The sequence below is a fragment of the Styela clava genome, chromosome 13 (genome assembly GCF_964204865.1).
Source record: "Styela clava chromosome 13, kaStyClav1.hap1.2, whole genome shotgun sequence".
NCBI classification, from domain to species: Eukaryota; Metazoa; Chordata; class Ascidiacea; order Stolidobranchia; family Styelidae; genus Styela; species Styela clava.
The window spans coordinates 10,673,581-10,692,243 of record NC_135262.1 but is presented as its reverse complement, the minus strand read 5'-3'; the positions used below and the strand labels follow the sequence as shown (position 1 = coordinate 10,692,243).

General features: G+C 33.8%; 2 protein-coding genes across 2 annotated transcripts; one reads left to right on the top strand and one right to left on the bottom strand.

The window, feature by feature from the left end:
* Positions 1-1,842: 1,842 nt before the first annotated feature.
* On the bottom strand, positions 1,843-7,715 carry LOC120333427 (tektin-4-like). Its single transcript, XM_039400850.2, has 8 exons — positions 7,368-7,715; positions 6,545-6,668; positions 5,850-5,978; positions 5,244-5,314; positions 4,560-4,703; positions 3,754-3,976; positions 3,052-3,206; positions 1,843-2,490 (listed from the first exon to the last, which is right to left on the bottom strand). The coding sequence occupies exons 1-8, from the start codon at positions 7,640-7,642 to the stop codon at positions 2,274-2,276; spliced, it is 1,338 nt and encodes a 445-aa protein (XP_039256784.2). The 5' UTR covers positions 7,643-7,715; the 3' UTR covers positions 1,843-2,273.
* A 1,342-nt stretch (positions 7,716-9,057) lies between these two features.
* Positions 9,058-17,090, top strand: LOC120333412 (selenocysteine-specific elongation factor-like). Its single transcript, XM_039400832.2, has 10 exons — positions 9,058-9,265; positions 9,459-9,604; positions 9,990-10,144; positions 10,844-10,996; positions 11,586-11,750; positions 12,778-13,166; positions 14,469-14,579; positions 15,042-15,156; positions 15,911-16,067; positions 16,574-17,090. The coding sequence occupies exons 1-10, from the start codon at positions 9,141-9,143 to the stop codon at positions 16,759-16,761; spliced, it is 1,704 nt and encodes a 567-aa protein (XP_039256766.2). The 5' UTR covers positions 9,058-9,140; the 3' UTR covers positions 16,762-17,090.
* Positions 17,091-18,663: the final 1,573 nt, after the last annotated feature.

The window sequence follows — 18,663 nt, the reverse complement described above, 5'->3', positions numbered from 1 at the left end:
CCGTAACTCAACTGAAATTACGTGAACCACCCTACGATGGGAAGAGTCCAGCAATCCTTTCGCACATAAATAACATACACGCGATTCGAAACTGCGAACCCATGCAGGGTAATCAGATGTGCGGTGGCAAGCGTATTCCTGATGCTTAGTACGATGCGCCACACTACTGAGCCAATATACAAGAGGGTCACTGAACTCTAAGCTATTGGTGCTTTCATCAAGGTTTATACACCTGTTACAGATATTGTACACCAACCTGGACTGAATGGCATGGCGTATGCGTTAAGCATTTTATTGGCCTACTCTAGACCAGAATAAGCATAAGAATCCCATTCGGCATTGTTGCTAGAAAGTCGAAGTAACGACAACGTACATTTGAGGAAGTAGTCGTTTGCAATCTGCTTGAAAACCAAATTTTTAAAAGGGGGTATCCGAGAAAATACAGTAACGATTATTGTGTGGTTGTATATGAGCATCTGTGTTCTTAAATAGCTGATTGACTAAAGGTTTGAGACGGGGCACACATCGTTACTAGGGATGTGAGTTGCGAATCAGAATGTTCCAATTCGAATATTTCCGAATCTGATTCTATTTGGTATAACATCATGTTCTCGTCAACATTTTTCAAATTTGGAAGAACTATAGTATAAATTGTGTCCTCATATTTAAGCATCGCTTTTTTTATTATTAGATAGATAGATAGATAATGATTTATTTCCGATACAAGTACATAATACAATAAGCATAAAAATGTATACGGAAAGGGACGGGCAAGACTTCCAAGGTCAACAAGGTCGACCGACCCCTAAGGTGAGATTTTACCAAGACAGGACACTAGAAGAAATATAAATTTTGAGTTTTAAGCCCGGTTAAAAGGCCCCAGGAATCAATTCCCCGAAAGTATTGGAATAGGAATAAAAATTACAAGGAACAAGAACATCACATGATTACGCAGATCATGTTTTTATTAGTAATTGAAAATGCGAAAAAAAAGAGAAAGAATAAGAAGGGCGTAGGGCTAATTACAATTAATTATACTTTATGTTAGACACGAATCAAATCGTGAGAATGATAATAGAATGATATAATATAGGTAACTTGAAGAATATAATGACATATTTGTAAAAATTTCTTTACATTTTAAGAAGCGAAGCTGTTAACGCGAAAAATAAACGCTTTTGTTCGACGTCGAGACAACGCCGTTGCAATTTTTTTTAAAACAGAATCGGGTCGTTTTTTCTGAAATTGCTTCGATTCGAATTGCTGTTAAAATACAGAAGGACCTCATGCAGAGGTGTTAACGTGGCGATTGGCAATTAATTACTTATCAATCTCGATCGGTAAGTATGTTGATAGGTATTTGTCTGTTGCACACTTTCGTATGTTACGCGAAATCTCACGAAAGCGAGGTTGAATCTGTTCCAAATTATGCATGTGCATTCATCATATATCGGACCAAAGGCCTGTTGATTTTGGAGAAATTATGTTGTATCGAATAATTAGTGATATGGCACGTGGTGTCGCTATTGAGTCAGAGCGAATGATACATGCCGCTAGATCGATAAGTCGGCGGTCTCCGATAGCTATCTCATGAAATTCTTCATAAATTATGCAACTTTTCCACCAATCTCTCCTGCGCATTGGAAAAATTTACTGGTGTTATGCACAGAAACTAGGCAAGGTGCTGCGATTTCACTGTCCACTCTTCCTCTTGTAATAAATATGAAAATAATGACTATGCTCACATAGGTAACTATAGAAATTCCTCAGGATTTGTATTCTGAACTGTGTAATGAATAATACAACTCCTAAACCAGACACATTTTTAAGAAATCAACAAAGGAAGCATTCAGGTGTATTTATTTGTTTAAAATTAAACAATCAATAAGCTACATTTCACAGATGGTTATAATATATACAATTTAAAATAATTTCAAAATGGCTTCATAAAAACACGGAATGTGTATGCAACTGAATATAAGTGCAATGTGGCACCAAAAATTGCCAAAATAAGGCAAAAATGCTTGATTTAACTATATAAACAGTAAAATATCCAATCTAGGATGATAGAAAAGGTATTATACTACATAGATTTATTACAATATATCGCTTTATTAGCACAAAACGTCAAAACTTCATACACTTTTAAAGCCAGGCCAAAGTTATAACAAATTATAGACTGTATATAAAGAAGTGACCGCATTAACCCCCCACCCCCCAAGGAACCCCCAAAATTTCCCTCTCAAAAAATGTCTAAAAGTTGAAAAGTTCTTTTACTGATAGCCAGCCAGTTTGATAACTGTGGGATATCGGTTGCGTACGGTCATACATTTCTGACGGTCGATGAAAAGACTGTTTGCTTTGACTGCAATTTCCTTCTCGAGAGCCATTCTAGTATCCATCAGATCTTGCAGAGAACGCTCAGCTTCGGCAAGACGCTGCTTTAGAGACTCAATGCTATGAGTGATTTCACCAACTTCAGAAACAAGCCTAGGAAATTAAAGAGATGGATTAAAAAGCAAAAACACTTACTTATTTATTTTTAGTGAAAATCAAATATTAAACAAGAAATAATAGAAGGACTCGAAAAAGGGTGTCTCAAAAATGGTGTGTTCAATTTGTCCCTCATGTTCCACTTGTCCCACATGAGTGACTTGTTCCACTTGTCCCGTGTGTCTCACTTGTCCAACGTTCCCCACTTTTCCCACTTGTCATTCCCATTGGGACAAGTGGGACACGACATTTTCGAGGCACCGAATCGAAAGTCAAAAAAAAATTTACCAGTCCAAAGGATGAGTGCCATATTTCAATGTTGTTATCCCAGAATCTCTCGTTTTACAGAAATACTGTGTTGAAATTTCATCCTAGGTTAGGTATTATGCGAAGTTACTCTGGGGCAAAATTGCATAAATGATTTTTTTTTTCGTTGTCATATTCGTGTTATCCGATAAGTATTTCATTGCATTGGTCTGTTTAAATTCCCTTAGCTTGGTCAATTTTTAACAAAAAGATTCTATTTTTTACCCTAAAAAGTAATTTCAGTTGCCATACCTGTACTGGACAGGATCTCTGCACAATTCAACAGCTGGTCTATAAGTTCTGTGATGCAAGCGAGTTTGAGACACTTGCATTGGTGGTTCCTTGTCATTGACGGCAACTTTCAACATAGCAATGTTCTTCTCTTGATTACCAATTTCGATGAGTACCTGTGATGAAATAAAATGTAAATTAGTGATTTCAGGTTGCCGAATTTTTAACAAAAGTGTACTCATAAGTGGACATATTTCTCAAAAAAACTGAAGAGGTAAAAAATAGGGGATACGGTAACCTGATCATAGGCGCGCCACACGAGGGGGGTGTAGACAATTTTTTGAGGGGCTGTGGAGCTAATTAAAAATATTTGTTAGATTTGCGCTTGCTCGCCTTATTTTAGATATTTACATGTCAAAACTTTTCATTTATTTCATTATTTACGTCCGATCAACGCATTTTCAACATGTTTTTTGTCCAGTCCATTTGCACAGCAAATGAGTAACATACACTGTAGCTGGCAACTAGCTTTAAATTTGATGTTTCAAAATCTGTTATTCAGTAGATTTATGCAGCTTATATGTTATACATACATTTTCTAAAATGAAAGAACCCGTTGTTAGTGGGTTCGATACAACAGAAAACCCTTTCCTAAAATTTTAAATTTTATTACTTCGTACCAAACACTGAGCAATAGTATAATCAATATAATCAAAATCAAACCTTCTGCAAATGGTTTTCCAACTTGGTCTTTGCGTCGTTCATCTCTTCCACTCTCTTGGCAAAAGCTTCATTCACTGAGTTGCATTGTTCTCTCATATCATCCGATGTATCGTGCAAAACATTGTCTATCAACGATCTCAAGTTGATGGAAGCCATCCTTTCGCGCTCTGCTCTTACAATGTTATCGTGGGTGAATTGTGCCCAGGTTTCTGGGGTAGATGAGCTGTAAAACAAAACGTGTAAAATTTGATCCATTTTTTCACTGAAAAATACTTTTGAAATGTTTATTTCCTGTGAATATAAAATGCAGTCCTCAAAACTATTGCTCTGAACGAGGCTCTACACAGCAGATACTTGTATTTAAAGAGATGCTAATATTCGATATGGTTGTCATAGCCTACCAAATTAGTTTTAACCTGGTTGAGATGATAGATCAGATTTGATCCAATCATCCAATCATTGCTTAAACTTGTGATATCAAACTCAGAATCAAACATGAGTAACAAAAAACTGAACTAATGATAACAATTCAAGGGTTCCAAGAATAAAAAAGCAAATGTTGGAATATTTTAAATACTTCTGCCTTTAAAATGGTATCTTATCATAGTTTGATATTTATCAGAATATTCAATGAAAAGTTAAAATTGTGTTTTTCACATTTTCTTAAAATAGCTTTTTCAAGTTTTGAATTGGCCATGTTTCATCGGTGATGTAAAATGTGGTAAAAAGGAGATTGAAATTTTACAAGGAATTTATAATCAAATTGAATCAAAATCATGAGAAAGCTAAACATTAAAAATACTAACTTGTCTTCAAATTTAGCAGAGTTAGGATGGTATTGTATATCAGTAGATTGGTTGTTGAGTCTTCCACATTTATCATCAATATTGTGAGCATCCAATTTGTCACTCCAATCTAATTCCAAGTTATGCTTGGCATCTCGATTCATTCTGAAAAAAAAAATGGTTTGGCAAAACTGAACAATAACAAATATTTCTTAGTTGAATACAGTATGAATTTTTAAATAGAGAGAATATATATCGGGGGTGGGCAAATGACGGACCGTGGGCCCGATCGCCCTCCGAAGTATTTCATCCGGCCCGCTTGTGTCTGCTGAAATTACAACTATAGTTTTTATGAATATAAATTTTTGTTGAAAATATCTATGAAAATAACGTCATAATGACCCCAATTGTTACACTGTGCTTTTTAATATCATATAAACGTTAGCCTAGCTGTTGTAAATAAACTGTTTTTTATTCATAGTTTTCCATATTGAGTTTTTCCAGCCCAGACACTATTACCTGTGACTGGCCCAATCAGGAAAAGTAATTGCTCACCCCGGATATGGATCAAACAGAGAAATCTCAATAATAAAAGAGGCATTTTACATGTTTATGTATATAGAACTGATTAGTTACCACTTCCCATTGTAATCTGCGATGTTGAATAGTAAGAAAGAATTTCCCAAACAACATTCTCAATCATACCTGATTTGGTTTTCAGTTTGTTCAATTGTTCTTTTCAACAGATCTTGAACAGATTTGATCAAATCCACTTCCTAAATTACAATAAAATTTAATGACTATAATAATTTATAACAAACAATTCTAATACATATAAAATGTTGACTTCATCTTTCTCAATTACCCTTGAGATATGAGATTTGCAATATAAGACGCAACAACATGAAAAATGTGGAACGAGCGAAAATAAATTTGTTTTTCAAACCAGCAATACTACGTCCACAGAGATTTGTAAGACGAAAAAATACAACATTGCACATATTTTGCCTTAAAGTGATCGCTGTTTAGAAAAATGAAAATACAAGGTTATCAAATGATTTAATACTTCATGTTCTAAACTTTAATACTTGATTTGCAAGCATACTTTTTTATTCAAAGCCGAGTTCAAAACTATTTTGTTAACTTAATTCCAACAGCTACAACTCGTGAGGCGTGTCATAATTTGTAGGGTCTGCTTATATGCGGGTTTTTATAGATTCACCTTCTAAGGGCCGTTTTTTCGAGGTTGGCTTATATGCAAGTATACACGGTATATATTAAATGATTTTTATACTAGTAAAATATCTCGACCTTTAGCAGCTGAATTTCCACATTATCTTTGACTAGATCAGGTCCTTGCCTTCTGCTTCTACATTCAAGATCGTCAGTTGCAATCATCATTGGAATTTCAGTTGCATCCAACGCCTTGTCCAATCTCACCTAATAATGTTATCAATATTAAAGATAAACTGGTATAGAATTGGTATTTTACACCAAAAAGTTTTTTAAAAAAAAGGGGGTAACCATGCTTGAGCAAAATATCCATCTGTTAATAACTCAATTGGATAAATCAATCTTTTATCGAACTTTTAATAACATTAGAGAAATGCAGAAATCTTCGTATAATGAGATATTGTTGAAATGAACCAATGCAAAAATCAAGGATATGTTTTTAAAAAACTACCATCACAGAGCACTGCTTTATCAATAGTACCAGGTGATCCCAAAAAACAGGACCCTTACATTTCTCAATTATTTATAGGAAAATAGAAAAAATTATTTGACACGTGAATTTCTGTTTGTGTATGATTATACCTAAAAATTTCAGTAATTGAGAATGCTTTGCAGGAAACTTATGTTCTATTTACAATATGTTCCAAATGATGTGCGTTCGGTTTTTTAAGTCACAATGTAATAAGTAGGTAAACAGGAATAATTAGCTGCAAAGTCACACAGATTTTTAACACAAAGATCAGTTTCTCAATTATTTTTCCAACAGGGCTCACCTTTTGCTGAAAAAGTAATTCCGTTTCTGCAATCAAGTCATCGATTTCTCTCTGGAGTTCGAATTTCCAGAAATTGATGTCATGAATTCTTTCACCAAGTTTTTTCGTAACATCAGCTTGAGTTCTGTTATATAGAATGATTTTGAAGAATCATTAATGTAAAGACTATAAAAATACATGTCAAATTTAGATTCATTACTAAACATGATGAGCATAGCTAAAAAGATATTAGAATATGAAGATATTAGTCTCTCATATATAATAATAAACATCGGAATTTGAGAAAAAATAAAGAGAGCCAGGTCTTAGAGCTGCATTCAAACCTTTCACTTACTGAGTTACATACTAATATAATTAATCTAATATAATTTTGTAATATATTAAAACACAATTGAAAAACTAAAAAATTGAAATCCCACTTAGGTAGGTTAAAAATACTAAATAGGTCAAAAAAATCCTCATTGACTGTGTAAAATTCCTAAAATGCCACATATAACAACACATAATCAAAAAATGCTCAAAAATTCTATGCATTATATTCACACACGGATGAACAAACTATGGCCATCGGGCCACACATGTCGAACCAAAACATAGTATGCCCTACTGCTCTTGTAAGGAGTAACTTTGCTTTGCTGAATGAATTTGTTTCAGTTGATGTTTTTACTTTGTCATCCAACAAATTTCCTCCAAAATTTTCAGTTTGGGATATTTTACTTATTAAATTTCAACTGAAGGTAACTCTGATATGGTCTTTTAAAAATATAATTATGATGTGGCCCTTGCAAGTAACTTTGCCCAACCATATATTTACGTGTGCTACCTGTTCGTCTGTGCTTCAGTCTCATTAGCCAATTTCTTGGACTCATGTTGAATACGTTCTGCATGATCTCTGTCTGTAAAAGACTGGTAATACTTTGAATAATTATTTTGAAACCATTCTTCTGGAGTGTATTTCGCCGTTCGGTATCCGCTTGTTGCTTGGCCCACAGATGTGTAAGCACCGGTGTTGATTGGAATAAAATGTTCCTTCTTGCCAAGAGACTGAGCTGGGACCCCAGTTGGGGCTTGTTCGGCTTTCAGAAGGACTTCTGTCATTGTTGTTGTTATGGCAGTATGGAGAGTAGCGACTGTTTATTGATTGTCAATTTAACTGTAATTTTAAATATGTAAAAGCAAAAATAAGAAGTAAATATGAGATCCTAATCTAGATTTATGATAAGAAAATAGGTTGTATGCCATAAAAATGGTGATTCTATGGCTCAGAGCTTTATTACTTTTTCATTCTTGTAAAACCCATGATATGCTATTGGCACATTGCGCTCATCACTGAACCCTTATTAACAATAGTAACACCCACAAATGTATAAAAGTCAAACATAGGGTGTTCCAAAATATTGGTATTCACAAAATTGGTAATCAAATTAACGGGTTTCATTCATTTTGGAACACCCTGTGCTTGGACGCTCCAGCAATAATAATAAAAAAACTATTACAGAAAAAAAAATGCAATAAATTCAATGATTCTTCTGCTATTGCATTTCTCTCGCACACTTTTAAATCATGGCTCCATGTTTCTTAATGAAATGTTTATGCACATATGCATACTACTGGAGCGACTCTTATTAATATTAATTATTTTTCTAATTCAGTAATTATTTTGAAATAGTTTTTTTCTTTCTTTTAAAACCTGTTATGTCTGTGTGAATGCGTATGAGAATACCAAAAAGAGAACACATAATATTTGCTTGACCAATATTCTTCCTATTTTTCATCAAATGGAGAGTATTTAACACTTTGTTTTTAAATTTGTTTCCCTATCTAATTTTTCACTAAATTTATCATAATACATTATGATATATAGACTAATAAAACTAATAAATATACATTTTTCACATTTATTCCATTCACTGATACAATATTTATTCAAACTGTCAAAGGGTGATTGCTACCAATTTGTGTTTTAGGGTAGTATATTCTTGTGTATATATCATGTTCCAATATTAATAATTGCCACTTCATCTAAATACTATTAGACTATGTCTCACTCTCAATCTACTGATCCAACACGCACTTGCCAGGCGTAGTTGGCCTGTACAACAAACGAAAAGGACCAATGAAACCCGCAATTTAAAGTTTCTACACACCACGTAATAAAATATTAACTAATTTATACCAAGAAAAACAACAAGCAGCCTGTTCTCCGTGTTTAGGAAATAAAAAGTCACCTGTCCAGCTACAGAAACAAGAGTAAAACAATGGAAGTTATTCAATTCAACAGCAAAAGCGATCGCCGCGTTGCTCATGGTAAATAACCATAGCAACGCGACCGCCTAGGGGTCGTGACCTATGTAATTCCGAATGAATTACTATATTATTTATCAAGTTTCGTAGTCAAACATAAAATATTTTTTTCTTGATATTCTCGATTTAAAATGCATCATTTAGAATATACTTTAATTTAATGCTTTATTATGCAACGATGACCGTGCTGTCAGATCACGTGGCTAAACGGGGTAATCCCCAGATAAAGTTTTCTTGACGAAATTCGGTTTTCCCTTGGCCTTGCTTGTACTCCGAACTGTAGAACTGTATTATGGCTACGAATTTGAACTTCAACATCGGAATGCTTGGACATGTAGATAGCGGAAAAACATCTTTATCAAAATCGATGAGTAGCGTCGCGTCCACTGCTGCATTTGACAAGAATCCCCAGAGCAAGTAAGCAAAACTTGCTAATACTGTAATAGCAGAACTTAGAATTTTAGACACTGTTTAATTTCAAGACTAGATACTCCTTTTACAATATAATACAGTAATATGAGCAATAAACAGTTTTTCATTGCTATTTGGCATTTACCAATTTGTATTAATCACTTAAATTATCATTCAAAACAGCATTGTTGCTTTTTAGACAGCGTGGAATTACTCTTGATCTTGGATTTTCATCATTTACTGTTCCTGCACCTGATCATATTGTGAATGAATCAATAACCCATGTTCAATATACTCTCGTTGATTGTCCTGGCCATGCATCACTGATTAGAACTATCATAGGAGGTATAAAAAACTGCATTGATTACACAGACTCCAATATTCCATATTCATACAGCTAGTTTTTTTTTAAATTTAAGATTTTATTTTTCATTGATTTCACAAACATGAAAAGTGATGATATGATACATTTTGCGTATTAAATTTTGCATCATAAATTTGGTGAGTTAGATATAATAACCAAGGTTTCTGTATTTCAGCGCACGCAACACAATTTTTGTGAATTCAAATATCCAAAACTTTATAACTGAGGTACATATGACTAACCTTTTTGATAGCATTGATTGGTTATGGCGAGAATGTACCTACATTGTACTTTTATTTGACATCATATTTTGTACAGTATTAGTTATTTTTATTCATGATTAAGTTTTAATAACATTTAATCCAGGTGCTCAGATAATTGATCTAATGATTCTTGTTGTTGATGTTGTGAAAGGAATGCAAACTCAAACAGCTGAATGTCTTGTTATTGGTGAAATTATTTGCGAAAAACTTCTTGTCGTTTTAAATAAAATTGATTTGATACCTGAAGATAGAAGACAGGTATAACAATAAGTTCTAAATTTAATTTTGATTAATGATTTCCGATTGTATGAAGATCCTCCAAAGTTTCCAACCTAAAAAAACCTCCCAGTCACGCTCATTTGGAGATCCTAATGGGCAAATGGGGTTCTTCATATGATCCATGATTTCAAGGTGCTGCTGACTATATGGTACATGAAGTCTTTCAAGCCCATCATCAATTTCTATTAGCGATGTCTGTTTTTGTAATTTGTTCAATATATTTTTATTTGTTTCCTGCTATTGCATATTAGTTTTGCATAGCTAAAAATAAATATTTTAATCTGATTCCCTATTGGGATAATGTTTCTGTATTGTTGAATAGGTACTGAATGATATACATGCTCAGCCTCTCATAAAAAACAAATTCCAACTACACCTGCACACTTTTCTAACTGCTTTATATAGTTATCCTCCATAGAAGTGTGTCTTTAAAAGGATCATTTTAAGCCTAGTATTATCTGTTATCTGCTGATGACTCTGCTCCCAGTATAAACATGTTTTGTAGGTATTAAAGTGAGAGCATTGGAACATTGTTTAATTCTTTAAACCTGGTTTTGTTCAACTTTGTTTGATAATAGTCAATGGCTCTTGCCTTTTCTAACTATAATGGTGAATGAAAATGACCTCTGATACTGAAACTATAACAAGTCAGTGATATAATCTTGAAAATTTATTCAGGCACATATTGAGAAAATGTCAAAGAAAATGCACAAAACATTGGAAAGGACAAAATTTGTTGGATGTGATATTGTTCCCGTAGCTGCTAATCCTGGAGGCTCTGAAAATGAAAAAGTAAATGAACAAGGATTAAACATTGAAACATTAATAGAGGTAAACGTAATATTGAAATCTTATTTTGGTTTAGATCTTGCTGCATTGTTTTTTTAATCAGTTAGTAGGCTTGAGCTTTACAGAATGATCTCAGTATCTGATTGGAAGAAATGGGATTTTTCCAGTACAACTTGCATGAGTAATTTAATGGCGACTATGGCGATATGGTGGGCATGGGGGTCGAACCTGAAATCTTTAACCTGCGATGTGAAATAGTTAGGCCAAGCATTATTTCAAAAAGCATGAGACCATCATGTCCACTTTTTATTTGTCAGAGAATGTTATTATTGAAATTTGATAAAAACCAAGTTTCAGTAACATTCATACAACTGGATGAATACTTGGGTGGAATGAGTTTTGAATAGGCAGCGAATAAAAAAGAATCCTACTCCGTCATATAACTGAGGTTGAAACAGAACAATATCTTGGGTTGGGTATCTCATTGAGACATTCTCATAGAATTCATTTCTTAACCGTAACTAAAATCACTGAGATCGCATACCAAAGTAGTACCAAATAATGCTGTTGCACATGTTCAATATTTAGAAAAATTTTACATCTTGTACTATGCCCTACTTATCTTTTTTAGACGATCAAAAGGCATACATATATTCCAGAAAGATCACCATCAGGTCCGTTCATATTCAGTGTCGATCACTGTTTTTCAATCCGAGGTCAGGGTACTGTGATGACAGGAACAGCATTGAGTGGAAAAATATCTGTAAATGAAAATGTTGAAGTTCCTTCATTAAAGGTAAATTGATTGGGCGCTCTCGTAGAATGTGAACCAAGATGGCGGACGCTGGAACGTGGTATGTGTACCAGGTTAGGGTTAGGCAATAATTTTATTCCAATTTTCCTTATTTTAGTTCTAATACGAGTTTGGGGACTAGCCAAGTTACTTCCGTAATATTTGTAGCTGAAATTATGGCCCAACCCTAACCTGGTACACATACTACGCTCTGTTATCCGCCATCTTGGTTTACATACTACGGGAGTACCATTGATTGGTGTTTTCTTATGATATGTGTGTTAGTAAAGTGAACTGTAGATATACTTCAGCTTTAATTGCATGACAAAAAATATTGGTAAAATGAATAATTGAATCACTAGATTATTTTCTATATAACATATATTTGATATGTTACCAGGGGCATACTCACTGGTTTGCGGCTCAGAACCCTTCCTTTTGAAATGTGAAAGAAAAAAACTCTTTTCTGTACTGTATCATACTAACAATTTTTTGAAGCTTGAAACGCTTATTATACCCTCAAGACCCATGTTTTTCAGACCTGATAGCTGTTACGGTCTAACTTGGCAATTAGAAATTTCAAACCCCCTTTGGAAATTGCTGGCTTCGCCACTGTATATAAGTATTTTCAGTATTTTGTAAGGACTGGGGTCATTCTGTTTCGTCATACCCAATTTATCACACTATGGGTGAGGAGGTGGGATATGAACCCAAGATATGTAACATGCGGAGCTGTAATAGTTAAGTCTAATGCTTCAACCGCTAGGCCACCACACATTATCTGAAATTCCAAACTTTGCCATCACTTTTGCCATATCTAATTGCATACACTCTTTAGCAATTGGCCATTCTTGCCTATACCCTCGTACTGTCCCATGAATTAGTATTTGATTGTAGGAGAGAAAATTTAGCAATGAATACAGTTCTAATGCTCAGGCAGTCAATTGAGAGATTTGTGATAAATTCATATAAAATCCAGCAAAATTATAAAATTTACTAAATCTACTGGGATTCTAATTTTTCCAAACAGGAGGTGAAGAAAGTCAAGTCGATTCAAATGTTTAGAAAACCGATTAATTCCATACAACAAGGAGACAGGGCTGGAATATGTGTGACACAGTTTGAGCCGAAGCTTTTGGAAAGAGGACTTGTGTGTGATCCAGGATCACTACCCACTCTTTATGCAGCGGTAGCGAAAATTTCTAAAATACCCTACTTTTCTGGAGACGTTGCTACTCGCTCAAAATTCCATATAACGATTGGTCATTCGACGGTCATGGCACGTTTATTACTTTTTGCTGATTCGTCGGAAAAAGCTGGTGCAGATGAGAAAATGTCTTCTTGGGTTTTGAAAAGATCTGATACAGATTGTTTCGATTTTACAAAAGAATATATATACATGGAAAAATTAGAAGAAAGGTATGTATACTATTATTGACTGATGAATTATGGATGCATTGGACTAAAATCTTATGCCGTTTCACTGCCGTTACATTTCCCACTTGATATAGTCATATCTATGATAAGATTTCCATTTTTATCTCGGGGAGAGGAAAGCCAATCAAACAGCCTAATCATCTGGCGAACCACAGGCTCTCGTTCGGTTACCAGTTCATGTCAAGTATGGGATTAGTTAATCAGTTATTTATGTCAAATTATGGACTTAGTGGTGGAGGACGCCGTAATTGAGCATTCGTAGTTATCTCCCACTGGTTTCGAGCATTCGCGCAAGGTTATTAAAAGTGTGATGGTAAGGCTTGGCATGATTAACTAACCATGCAACAAATAATATGTTTTTAAAACATATTACGATTTAAGTAAGACTTTTCTTGATAAATTTTTAAATATTTTTTTATAAAATATTTATAATAATGAGATGTTAAGTAGTCTCAATTAATATTTAATAGTATAATTAGCTTCAGGTTAAATTTAAGCCTTTTTTTATTAAAAATGCATTTTTAAAGAAATTGTTCATTGATTTACTAATTTTGGTAATCCAGCTTATTTTTAAGCTTGTCAGAATCTTGCAAAATTTATATTTATCCTCCCACAAATTTTCTTCAATAACTATAATGTCCTCCTTTAAACAGATTACAATGATTGTTATTGATTATTACCTGGTTATTAACATAGTTATTAAAGTCACAATAGAAAAAAAAATAGTGTTTCCCAATTCAAAATTACTTAAATAGTATTATTCATCTTTTCCAAGTAATGTAGCTATATATTATAATTCTCACTTTGTCAAAAACTTCCATTCATATAAATATAGCCTGTTGTCAATTTCAATTTAGTATAGGATTCACATATTCATCTTGAGGGAGACGAAAGCCGATAAAACAACCGAATCAAATGAAAAACCACAGCCTCTAGTCCAGTTACCAGTTCATGTCATATATGGGATTAGTTACAACATCCGCCCATCATCAAGTCCATGTATCTGAAACAAATAAAATTGTTTGGCAATTACATAGACAGCTAATCGGATGAGAGAAATGGTTTGTCATGTGACCAGTCCATGTCGGGTATAGGAATAGTAGTTAATCAGTTATTTGTTTCAGGATGGTAAAAAGGAGCTGTAACCGACTGAGTTCAGCGATCCTCTAGCACATAATTATCCTTCACAGGATTCAAATGTGAGAACCTGCGCAGGTAATCAGTGATTCGATGGCGAACATATGCATAACACTTTTTACAATCTTGATTATATCTTCTTTTCAGGGCTAAAAATCAATTTGTTCTACTTGAATTTGAGAAACCTGTTACATGCAGAAGGAACAGTCTTGCTATTGGATCAAGACTTGATTCTGATATCAATGCAAACAAATGCAGGTAATTTGTTTTTTATGTTTTTGTAAGCAATGGGGCATCATTTACTTGACAATGTAAGGTATCTGATAGATGGCCAAGTGTTTCTCCTTTAATTAATTCATCATAATGTCAGTAGCGCTAAGTAGTTGTCTCCACATTGCTCAAAGATTATCTACCCCCTATAGTTAAATTTGAGTGTGCATTACCCTGCTTCAAGCAATCTTTCTTGTAAAATCGTTCAAGATTATTTAAATAATTCCTACACTCCAAAAATGAGGCTCAAATATCATTGTTTGCTTGTCCAGATCCCTGTTTGGAATGAAGACTTGAATTCTGAAAATTGTTCTCTATATTTTGTCAAATTATTATGGTTGTTGTAACAAACTTTTCATAAAACTTCCCTTGATATTGCGTTGCAAAGATGTTCATTATATTCAATTTTTCACTAATGTGAATCTGCAATATAATGTACATATATTTTAGGTTGGCTTTTCAAGCAAGGATTGTTGAATCTATTATTGATAAAGATTATGAGAAAAACATTCTACCTGATATTAAAATTTACAAAAATAAAATGAAGGAAGGAATTGTTGACAGGGTATGGCCACATATGTTTTGATGTGTTTGAAATTGTATTTTAATTTGTATTGAATTGTTTTTTGTTGAAGACTAAAATTTTCAGCTAAACCAAACCCCACTTAATTTGATGCTCAGATGTCATTACTAGGGGTTGTGAGATGAAGTCAAAATCTCGATCAGCCCCAGGGTCAAATATAGGGTAACATGTAAAAACGGAACATATAAATTTCTTAATTACTTCTACAAAAAATGAAGAAATTTATTTAGCACTTGAACTTCTGGTTGTGTATGATTGTACCCAAAAGTTTCAGTCTCCAAGAATGCTTTGCACAATATTTATGTTCTTACGAGTATATGTTCCAAATGACCTGAGTTTAGTTTTTTGGGGTCGCTATATTCGGAGTAAGAGCTGAGTTGAACCTCTTTTCGAGTCCATGTTGCGAGTCATATATCAAATTTCGGGGTCCAGTAATAAGAAAGTGTGTTGGCATCGTTAATGTCTCATTTGCCTACTATGGCTGCTTGATAGACTTGGTTTAAAAAAAATTTGGAAAGAAAATGTTACAAAAAGTTCAATTGCGAAATATTTGACATTCAGTAAAATTTTAATGTCAAAATGCTATTTTAATTTTAAGTAAATTTTATGAATATTAAAAATGGAAATACATTTAAAGAAGTTATTAAGGTACCACAACTTTTAGAATCATTTTGAGTTATGAATTCTGTCAATATAGTATATTTTTTGTTCGTTTGTAAATTATATTATTCTTCAGATACAAGATGATTATACTGTTATTTGTCGTGGTTTATTAAAGAAAGAATCAAATATTGAATTATTCCAAAATCTCAAAGTAGAATTATCAACAGGAGAACAAGGGAAAATTGAAGGAAATTTCGGACAAAGTGGAAAAATTAAAATAAGAATACCAGGTTTTACTTGTTTCTATAATTTTAAATTCTTTTTAGAGATAATGGTGGAGAGTAAATTTATTGAACAATTTTTTCCAAATAAAAAATATGTATATTTTTTTCAAATTAATTAGAGATTTGGGGTATGGACACTGACCCATTATTAAACTTGGTACTCCCGTTGTGTGTGTACCAGATTAGGGTAGGTCCTATTTTCCTTTTTTTAACGAGTTCGGGAACTGTCTGTTTTAGCCAAGTGAATATACCGTTTCAGTCCCCTTACACAACTTGATGTAAAGTAGGCGAACATGTGATGTATACAGCCTAATGCATGTCTAAAGCCGTGTTTAGCGAACTCCTAGTGAAAAAATATATTCAAAATCATGATTGTCTTTCTTTGCGCCATATGTCGCGATTGTTTAAAATCTTGATCAATTCTCCTATGTGGATCCCAATATATATATATGGAAAAAAAGGCAATAATACTGTCTCTGGTATCATTATCATGTATATTAATCCCCATGCAGATGGAATTGGTGAAAAATGCAAGAATGCATTAGGAGGGAAAGGAAGTAAAAAAGAAAGAAATAAAAAGAATCAGAGTGCAAAAGAAGAAGGGAAACAGCCAACAACTGTAACAAACGAGACCGTTTTACTACATTTAAAATTCAAGAGATATATTTTTGATTTGGGTAAAAAAATGATTCAAACCTAACTTTAGATAGGACTTTTAAAAAGTATCAAGTACGGGCCATGAGTGATGAGTGCCACTGTAACGATGTGATTGCTTCATTTGGTATTGGGATTATGGTGTTTTTAACTTGTTATTTTATATTGCAATATGGGATACGGTTTGATGCAATCCTTTTTAATTAGTTATTTGGTGCTTTCCTTTGACTCCTATTGTGATCTATCCATATAACGAATATGAAGTGCTCCGATAAAAAGACATATTGTGTTATGTACCGAATCATCATTTATTCTTTTTAATTGTCAATCATATTTTTCAATTATTTTATTAAAAATCAAAACACGATTAACAAATATGCATTTGCGATCCAATCCAGACACCTGTTAAAAGTTTAGTAACACGACAAAGGGAGTATGTAACAGATGTTCTTCATTTATGTTGTTCCGCTGATCGGTTTCCGCTTTCTCCATAATCAGTTTCATTCACCTGAAAACAAAACAATTGGTTATCTAATCCCATACCCGACACGGACCTGTAACCGAACGAAAGGCCGTGTTTCGCCACATGATTATGTCGTCTTATCAGCCTTCCCCTACCTGAAATAAATATGTAAAACTTATCCGCATATAGACTCCATAATGCGTTAAAGTCCTTTCTAATCTGGGATGTAGAATTTTTACATGCTGATCTGGTCCCACACGTCGTGCTAAAATTATTTGAACGCAGGAATCGATTACCCAATCCGAATTAACACCGTGGGCACCAAAATATCTCGTTAGGATAAGTAAAAACAGAAATCGTGCGAACCCTTCCCTGGAATGCTGTGTTTATCGGCAAATCTGTTCTTGTTTCAGACGTTGGACGACCGCAGCTGATGCTATGTTTGGAAAGTTATGTTCTGGGTTTATGTGAAGCGCGTCATATTAATGTAGTTTGCGTAGTGAAATATATACATTAGTTTTTGTTATCAAGTAATTTTATGTTGCGTTCTTGTATTGTTATAAATAGACTATAGTATGATAGACATAGAGCTATAAGTTTGATGTGGTTTCGACATAAAAAGAATGAACCTCTTGTTTGGGAGTTGACAATGATAATGAGTGCAGGACGTTGTCAGTCTACGGTCATATTCAGTAATTATCAATTTCTTTTGGAAGGAAACACGATCAGAAACTATAAACCGCTGATCTAACGATATAAATCTCTTCTGGAACTTCAGTGTAACAGCTGTTTTCGATATACAGTACAAGTATCGTGCTTTTTAAAAATAGTTTTTCATTCTTAAGAATCAGACGTGTGTAACGCCAGTCACGTTCTCGAGTAATAACATGCGTCTTCCCATTCGTAATTTTGGTTATCCATTTTGTGAATGGAAAAGCAACGTTTTCCTTGTCGTTAGTAAGACGCTATTGAAACCAAAACAATGGAGCAAAATCCAGGCGAAGTTTCCGGTTTTGGATATGCGTAAAACAAAGAAGAATCTCGTCTGGCAACCGCGCTCTGACCCTTGATTGTCGCAGTGTTCACTTATCGAGGTTTGAATTTAATAACAGGCTATGCTGATAAATTATTGTAGTACAAGCTGCAGTTGAAATTTAACTATTTTATAGCAATGCAGCACAGACGGTTATTATCCCACATATTCCACTGTTCATCTTTCTAACATTACTCGCTGTTATGATCAGGTAAACGTGGGGCAACTGGCGACAGTGACAATTTTGTTCGGTGAGATCATATATATGAGTTGTATCTCAAATAATATTTGTAAATGTGGATTGTGTAACAACTGTTAACGAAAGCAAACCGGCTGTGAACTTTTTTTGGACGTGTAAGTTTAAATAATCTTAGTACCGAAGTACGTTGAATTTCTATTTACAAAAATGCACCCATCAATGGTAAATTGAATTTAGTTGAAGGGCTGCTGTG

Excerpts from the sequence above, each read along its gene's own strand:
- LOC120333427 (XM_039400850.2), bottom strand. The coding sequence starts at position 7,642 with ATGACAGAAGTCCTTCTGAAAGCCGAACAAGCCCCAACTGGGGTCCCA. Across the intron at positions 4,704-5,243 it reads CAAACTGAAAACCAAATCAG|AATGAATCGAGATGCCAAGC; the intron begins GTATGATTGAGA and ends TTTTTTTTTCAG. Across the intron at positions 3,207-3,753 it reads TGGAAAACCATTTGCAGAAG|GTACTCATCGAAATTGGTAA; the intron begins GTTTGATTTTGA and ends ATTTCATCACAG.
- LOC120333412 (XM_039400832.2), top strand. The coding sequence starts at position 9,141 with ATGGCTACGAATTTGAACTTCAACATCGGAATGCTTGGACATGTAGAT. Across the intron at positions 11,751-12,777 it reads TTGAAGTTCCTTCATTAAAG|GAGGTGAAGAAAGTCAAGTC; the intron begins GTAAATTGATTG and ends TTTTCCAAACAG. Across the intron at positions 15,157-15,910 it reads AGGAAGGAATTGTTGACAGG|ATACAAGATGATTATACTGT; the intron begins GTATGGCCACAT and ends ATTATTCTTCAG.